This window comes from Macaca fascicularis, chromosome 9 (assembly GCF_037993035.2).
Source record: "Macaca fascicularis isolate 582-1 chromosome 9, T2T-MFA8v1.1".
NCBI classification, from domain to species: domain Eukaryota; kingdom Metazoa; phylum Chordata; class Mammalia; order Primates; family Cercopithecidae; genus Macaca; species Macaca fascicularis.
The window spans coordinates 122,949,057-122,957,626 of NC_088383.1; the positions used below are offsets into that span (position 1 = coordinate 122,949,057).

At 33.8% G+C, this 8,570-nt stretch overlaps 1 protein-coding gene across 11 annotated transcripts in view; it reads left to right on the forward strand.

Moving 5' to 3' along the window:
• NHLRC2 (NHL repeat containing 2) overlaps positions 1–5,901 on the forward strand; it is a 53,177-nt gene extending 47,276 nt beyond the window's left edge. For 9 of the 11 annotated variants that reach the window (XM_074002766.1, XM_074002769.1, XM_074002765.1 and 6 more), the window contains 3 exons: positions 377–586; positions 1,659–1,878; positions 4,759–5,901. In XM_074002766.1, the coding sequence (XP_073858867.1) occupies positions 377–586; positions 1,659–1,878; positions 4,759–5,015 (687 nt within the window). In that variant the 3' untranslated portion in view covers positions 5,016–5,901. Of the gene's footprint in view, positions 1–376; positions 587–1,658; positions 1,887–4,758 lie in introns of all 11 variants that reach the window. The other 2 variants (XM_074002764.1, XM_074002771.1) reach the window with 1 other exon arrangement.
• Positions 5,902–8,570: the final 2,669 nt, after the last annotated feature.

Sequence of the window (8,570 nt, forward strand, 5' to 3'; positions counted from 1 at the left end):
AAGGTAGCAAATCCTCAGGCAATGCTGGATGCTCAGGAAGACAAAGTCAGTTCAGTTGTGAAAGTGTGTCCCATTGTGAAGAAACACAATTCAATTAAAAAAATTTTTTTTTAATTCCAGAAATGATTTCATCAAAGATTGCTTCCAGAAGACAAGATGGAGCTAGGGATTTTACGTAGTTTTTAGTTCTTAGAATAGAATATCTCCCCTTAGACTGTAATTTGAATGTTTGGCTTTTCAAGAAAATATGGAAATAACTATTCCTTTTGTGAGATTTATTGAGAATATTAATGGCAGTCAGAAATTAGCTTGCTTGATACTATATTCTGCAATACTGCAAAAATGAGATTGATCTTTTTTGTTCTTTGTTTTTTAGATTAAAGTTGTGGATCCAAAAACAAAAAACTGTACAACATTAGCAGGAACTGGAGACACAAATAATGTTACCAGTTCCAGTTTTACCGAGTCAACTTTTAATGAACCAGGAGGCTTGTGTATTGGAGAGAATGGACAATTATTGTATGTGGCAGACACCAATAATCATCAAATTAAAATAATGGATTTAGAAACAAAAATGGTATCTGTGGTAAGTAATTTTAAAATATAAGTTAAAGGATATGGTTTTAAGAATGATACTAAGATCCTCACAGCACTGACAGGCATTTTCGGTTAGGCTGTCTCCGGAGAGTAGTAAGTGGATACTTCTGTTGTGTTCTTTGACAAAGAGACCAGCAGGACTGCTTTAAGGATATCCTTCTATTCTTAAAATAAAAGTTCCATCTGTGCTGAGAGTTTGAAAAAAATACTGGAAATTGGAGAGAATCTAATGAACCTTCAAGAAAAAAAAAAGGAGAGGACTCAGATCTGTTTTTAAGTGTACAGACATACTGACATACAGTACATACACCTGCTCTGTGGGTTGGGTTATTTAGCTTTTTGTTTTTTTCAGTGATCTTTAGATCAGCGTGTAGCCTTTGTTTCCCTGTGATGAATCCATTACCAAATAATCATCTAACAAAAGCTTTAGAAGCCACATTTCTCAAGACATTGAAAATAAGAATGTGGAAGAAACTTATTTAAATGAGTTATAGCCAATTTTTAAAGATATGGACATGGTTTCTTATAGAATTTTCAAGGAGAAATATCTGTTATAAACTAATTCTTGTTGTATGACATGTACCTGAAAAAAATGCAGCAGTTTTTTCCTGAAAGTCTGGTAATTTACATGGTATATTTTTAAAATAAAAAACACAGATTACTGTTGCAATGTAAGTGTCATTTCTCTTCACATAGATCTCTGATATAAGATGAGTAACATCTTCTTATAGTTGACAATGAAAATTATAAGAAAATGTGTATCTACTGTGTTTAAATTTATAAACTTTTGCTAATCTCCTGCCATCTATATATAGTGGACAGTTACTTTTATTCTGTCTCATTCATAAGTGTTGGGTTTTGTTGTTGTTGCTAAGATAAACTACTTCTGTGTCTACAAAAATCTTGTATGCCTCTAACTAACACATTCTAATTCAAACTAGAATGGCAATTAGTTTCATTGACATAGAACTTCATTATTCTTCTAAAGTCTAAAAATATGCTTTCTCATTCTATAATTAATATAAAGTTCTTATGTTTTAATAGATTTTCTTACTTCCTAGCTCCCCATCTTCAGATCTGAAAATGCTGTAGTAGATGGCCCATTCCTGGTAGAAAAACAGAAGACATTACCCAAACTACCTAAATCTGCTCCAAGCATTAGGCTTTCCCCTGTGACTGTGTGTGCTGGCCAGACTCTTCAGTTCCAACTCAGATTGGACCTCCCATCAGGATCAAAGCTAACGGAAGGAGTACCCAGTTGCTGGTTTCTAAGAGCTGAAGGTATAAGTGTAAGCTTGCAAATACTAATACATCGTACATTCTTGATGTTTAATCTAGTTATTTTTTATTTGTTAGGAGATATTTTTACTCTGTATGGGCAAGATTTGAAGGAGATGATGTGAACAAACGAATCCAGATCCAACCCCACATTGGCCATTTGCTTTAGTCTTCAAGAGTCTTTCCTCCCTTTTATTAAAGAGTAGTGTAACTCACCAAAAGTTACGAGTCAGTTGTTAGCATGATTGCTTGGAATATGGGCTTTCCTATACCTCATCACTTATTCTGTCCTATTCTTCATTCTATTCTTGTTCCAAAAAGAATCTTAAAAAGTCTGAAATAGAAAAATAAAGTGGAGCCTCCTTATTTAACATCTTTTTTTGTAACTCTTCCTTTCAGTCACTGTTACGCATTCCTCCTTTTCTTCTATTTGTGAATCACAGTGTGAGCTAACTCCTTACTTCATTTGTCTATGGTAAGGAATCAGTATACTGCTTGCCTTGCAGTAGTGCTTTCCAACATCTGTAACCTGGTGGACAAAAATTTTAAAGTGAAATTTTAGTGGTTCAGAACTTCTAAATTACAACTTGTCTCTAATGATGTTCCTCTGTCCTGGTCTCCCACGCTCTTTCACACTTTCTCACTCAATTTTCCATTTCCTTCCCAACTCCTCGTCCTTCATACCCTCTCACACACTTTTGTATATTACCCAAATCCTGGGTAATTCATGCCTTCTTACCTTCGACTTTCTCAGGGCAGCAGCTACTGGCCCGCAATTATAATATCAACTTAGTGTCTAAACCAAGAGGATAATGATATCTTGGTAGACTAGCTGGGAGGAACTGCTGGTTAGTGTTTGGGAGGCTGATTCTAGGGTGATTGAGTCTGTAGGGAAACCACTACTTGTCACTCCCCACAAGGGAGAAGGCTAACCATGTAGTAGTAGGACCTTTGGAGCTTGCTTTGAGACAGAAGAATACTCAAACCCTGGCCACTCCATAGCTATCTGTGGGTTCGGAGCAAGTCCTAGACTGCCAGTTTAAGTCTGGAAGTATTACATCAGTTGGAGATCATTAATTTAATTTTTCTCAGTGTAACTGTAAGAGCAGTCACTGTAAGAGTAGTATATTAAATGGTGTCACTGTGGGAGCAGTATATTAATTTTTAAAATAGGATATTGACAAATTAACATTTGTCTGCATTGTCAGACACACTAATTAATATTGAGTCATTGGGATATAAAATACAGATAATATTCAAGTAAAGTAGTCTATAGAGACTTTATTATTTGTCTAAGATATTGGCCCCATTTTTGTTATATAGGAGCAGATAATTTTCAGGCAATAATCCTAATAATTTAAAGTTTTTGAATATTATAGAGTACATTTGTACACTTATATTTAAAGGACATTTTCTCTTCTGGCTTGTTTTTTAGAAACACTTATTTTTAGCCAAATTTTGGTCTGTATAATCTTAAAGAAGTTAGAATATATGCAAGTTTTTTTTTTTTTTTTTTTGAGACAGAGTCTCGCTCTGTCGCCTAGGCTGGAGTGCAGTGGCCGGATCTCAGCTCACTGCAAGCTCTGACTCCCGGGTTTACGCCATTCTCCTGCCTCAGCCTCCCGAGTAGCTGGGACTACAGGCACCCGCCACCTCGCCCGGCTAGTTTTTTGTATTTTTTAGTAGAGACGGGGTTTCACCATATTAGCCAGGATGGTCTCGATCTCCTGACCTCGTGATCCACCCATCTTGGCCTCCCAAAGTGCTGGGATTACAGGCTTGAGCCACCGCGCCTGGCCGAATTTGATTTTTCAGTAAACTAAAGCAATAAATTAAAAGAGACATCAAGAGGACTGATAAAGGCAGGTACCCTGAGTTGGCTGACTCATCCTGAGAACAAAAGAAAGAGACAGAAAAGCTAAAAAGTAGACAGCATTTCATCACACTCAGTAGATGGTCCAGTTTTTGTACAGATGCCCCAAGTAATTGATAAGTGATTAGAAAATGTTCAGTGTTCTCCATTTACATGGTGGGAAAGCATTTCATATATTTGCCAAATGCTGACTCTTGACGCTGCCACCCTCTGAGGCTGAATGTCTGTATGTGTCTGTGCTTCCCCACTGTGACACGTGTGTTCCTTCTAAGAGAAGGTCGAGATGAATAAAGACATTTAAAGATGATTTTAATTCTTGAGGGCTTAAAATTTGTTAGTGGTTTATTCTATTTTTGTTACAGATAATCTGTTTATTTCTAGGAAGAGTTTTACGTGTTAAAATGAGATATACAAAATCCCTTGGTTTTCACATTACTTAAGCCCACAGAGAATAGATATGCAGTGGTACCTGTTTCTAAATAAATAAGTGTGTGTACTTTTAAATTATTTTTAGATATTTAATAATTCATTATTAAGCAGAAAGTCACTATAGAGTTGCACATACATTTGTATTCCCTAGATAAAATTTTATTTTGTAGTTTTTATATCCCCGAAGACTTTTATCTATTTGGTAAAAATGATCCATTTTATCATGTGTCGTATGTTTATTTCTAAAATTTAATAGGATTTGTTTTTAACTTTAGAGATTAAGGCTTTATAGCCATATTTTCTACATTCAGCTTGATTTTAACAGGAATAAATATGTAATTTATCGTATCCAAACAAAGGAAGAACTATAATAATTAGATATAATGATCATCAGACTGGGAACTTCTAATGAGTGGTCAGTGTATATTATTTATATTTATGTCCTTCCCACAGACCACAGTGCCTGGCAGTTAGAGATTTTTAATAAATATTTGTTGATTGAGTTTATCTAGTCTTCATAAGATAGTCCCAGTTTTCTACTTGTCTTATACAGTCTTAATAATTTCCTTTTTAATTTTTAGGCAATGAATGGCTGCTTCAAGGACAGATGCCATCTGGAGATATAGAGAACATTTCCAGTCAACCAACAATTTCACTACAAATTCCTGATGATTGCTTATCACTTGAAGCCATTGTATCTGTCAGCGTGTTTCTTTATTACTGTAGTGCAGACAGCAGTGCTTGCATGATGAAGGCAATTTTGTTCAGTCAGCCTTTACAAATAACGGATACACAGCAAGGTTGCATAGCTCCAGTAGAGCTCAGGTATGTATTTTAGCCAGCCAGCTAGCTAGCAACCCATTGCCACCACCTGCTGTCCCCCATCCTGACTGTTTCTGTAATTTAAGGAAAGAAAACTTCAGTTCTGCCTCTGGATAACAAGGTGCCCATTGCTCAGTTCTAATAACTGATATTAAAATAAAGCTATGCTTCTTACTTACTTTTTTTATTATAAACAAACTCCTTTGCTCTGGCTAATACTAGCTGAGTCATTGATCATCATGGGAACTATGATACTGTAATCTGTGTTGCTATTTGGCATAAGACTGAAGTTTACACTACAGTAGAGAATACTATAAGATAATTTGCAATGAATACTGATAATAATAATACCAGATATTTTAACTAACTTTTTCTACCTTTATTAATAACAATCAGCACACTTGAATGTGTAAATTTCACAGTAACTTTAGGCAGAACTTAAGCTCCGGTCCACATTTGTAAGTATTCAAGGCATAAAGTCTGTTGTAAGCCAAAAAAAAGTCTTTTCATCGCTATAGAAGCTTAAGGAGTACATCAGTGGTAAATACGATCTTTATTCTCTTCTGTGGTTTTCTCAGTTGAGATATTTTTAAAAGAGAGTTTTTATCTATTTTTATTATAAATTATTCGTTGTTTAACATACCATTATGAATGCCTTAAAACTGTACAGATAAAGTTGGACATAGAATCTCTAAGCACCGACTCCTTTAGCTGTTTTTGAGTGACTGTATTACCAGATAATCCCAGAAGTATTAAGACTTTCAAGGAAAAAGGGACTTCAGGACACATTACTTATTGTCTGTGATAAATAATTTATTTTGACAGCTAAATTTGATGGTTATGTATCTTGTTTTGGAAATGTACATTTCACTTGTAAGCATTAAATGCAGATTTGTTGGGTTTAGGTTTTGAGGTTTTTTGTTCCCCTAGTCAGAATTTAAATTATGGTCATTTATTGTGATGTTTTTAAAAATCACTTTTAAGCCTTCAAAGCGAAATTTTCAGTGTGAGGTGCTTTAATGCTGTTAATAGATACAGTATATCCTAATATATTACTCTTCAAAATATTAAGGCCGAAACAGTGATTTAATGATACTCTTTTTAAATTTTTGGTTTTTAACCCTTAAAAAAGATACTGAAAAGGTTTTTTTCTATTGTCATAGTTTATAACTACTTAAAAGCCTCATCTTGTTTTTCTTAAGACCTTTTCAACATGTTTGTGATTTAATCAGCTTACAAGATTTTAAACACATCAGGTAAACCATGTTTATTTATTCAATAAATATTTATAGACATTATGGCATAATATGCTTCCCTTCCCTGTAAAAACAGTGCTAAATTTGAAGTGTAATCTTTTTTAAGCATCATTATCTATTTTGAATTTTTTTTTTGAAATGTAGTACTAGTTTGTTTTATTCAAAGGTTAGCTGAATCTCTGAAGTAAGGATGTATATAAATCATGACATTGATTTAATCAGTCATCTGCTGAAACTACTTTTACAGAGAAATATAGATATAAAATTAAAAGGAATCCTGTTTAAAATTATATGTAATTACCTCATAAACCTTTTCTCTCCACAAGCAATCAAAAAAATGAAATGTTCTGTAATAAAAGGGTGTGTAACATACTCTCTTTTATGGAGAATAGTCCCTAGTTATTTTATTTTATTTTACTTTATTTTTGAGACGTAGCCTGGCTCTGTGGCCCAGGCTGGGAGTGCAGTGGCGCGATCTAGGCTCGCTGCAACCTCTGCCTCCCGGGTTCAAGAGAGTCTCCTGCCTCAGCCTCCCAAGTAGCTTGGATTACAGGCACACGCCACCATGTCCAGCTAATTTTTTTGTATTTTTAGTAGAGACAGGGTTTCACCATGTTTGTCAGGCTGGTCCCAAATTCCTGGCCTCAGGTGATCCGCCCGCCTCTATCTCCCAGAGTGCTGGGATTACAGGCGTGAGTCACCGTGCCCTGCCGGCCGGCCTTAGTTATTTTTTAATCTCATTTGACTTACTATATTTCTCATTTCTAGATGGACAGGATGAGAATATTTTGGCCCAATCATTTTCTGTTTAAGGACATAAGCCATTTCACACTTAAGAAGTATATACAATTTTAATTTGCTAATTTAGAAATATCTGACAATTTATTTTTCAATATAATATACAAACACAATGTTTGTTACACATGTTCATGTACAGTGAAAATGCAAAGGCATTTTTTAGAATCTATTCCCCTTCATTTGTCTAGACAGTTTTAGGTTAGCCTTAGCTTATACTTTTCTTGACTTTCAAAATACAGTTTTATTGAACATTCTTATTCTTACCCACTGCCAGTCTGCATTGTTTTTGACATTAAAAGTATTATTCATATAGATTAATATGATTTTGAATAAATCACACTTAAGCAATATAAATAGGTTCCTAGAGTTTATGACGAGGATAAACCTCTCACATAAGAAGAAGCACTAGAAAGTTTATTTTTGAAACTCGATCCATATCCTGTAAGGACTTCTGCATATTTTTTATCTTTTGCTCTTCTTGTTACATAAATTATTATGTCCAGTGATAGTTTAAAAAGAACAAGATTTTAGTGTAAGTCACCTCAATTGAAATGCCAGTAATGTGGCATTACATACATTTTATATAATACCTGAATCTTTGCCCTAAATTATTCTGCTAGTTTGTCACTGTTTTTTTCCTCTTCTCTTTATTATTTCACAAATGGTAGAATTTCTCGATATGATTCCTGTAAAGAGTTTAGCTTATCTTGAACATTCTGTCTTAAGCAAATATTTAACAAGGGAAAACTTTGTAGTTCAATCACGCATAAGTGTAACTCTAGCAAAATTCAATGACTATGAAAAATAATTTTTTTCTTAACTGTTCTAATAATATTTATAGTGTTATCAAACCTTCAGAAAGCTATAAATCCTAACACAGCCAGAAAAAAAAAATTTAGTATGTGTATATTTATATAGGTGTGTGTGTACATATACAAAGATTAAGAATTATTTGTGATTCTTTTATGGCCAATATACTTTTGAGCTTATACAACTGAGATAAATTATTCTTTGCTTGTTTTTCTGTAATTGGAAAATTTAGGAAGATATTGAAAATACATATCTCTATAATGTAATAATTTTCTGCCTGCACAAAGTTTACTATAATTTATGTCTACCAATTACAAATACAGTAGTTACATTTGGCATCACATTTAACCACAGTCATTAAAATCTACTTAAATTCTATAGTTGACAGTTACATAAGAATATATACAGCGGGAAAATGTCAGTGGTTCTTGTGAATGATGGAATTATGGATGTTTTTATTTTAATTCTACTTTGCTGTTTGTATTTTTTTTTTCTTTTCAGTGAGCAATGTGTTATTTTTAAAATCACGGTGGAGGGAAACCCATAAAGTTTAAAGAGTTAAAGTTAACTGAATCATAAGCACTTATATAATAACTTTTTTAAAGTCATTTTTATTACCAAAGCTCAGAACATTGTCTGGAATCCTTTGATCTACCGGTTCTCTTAAGTATGTGATTTTGTGAAGATAGCAATGGTTATAGCTTCTT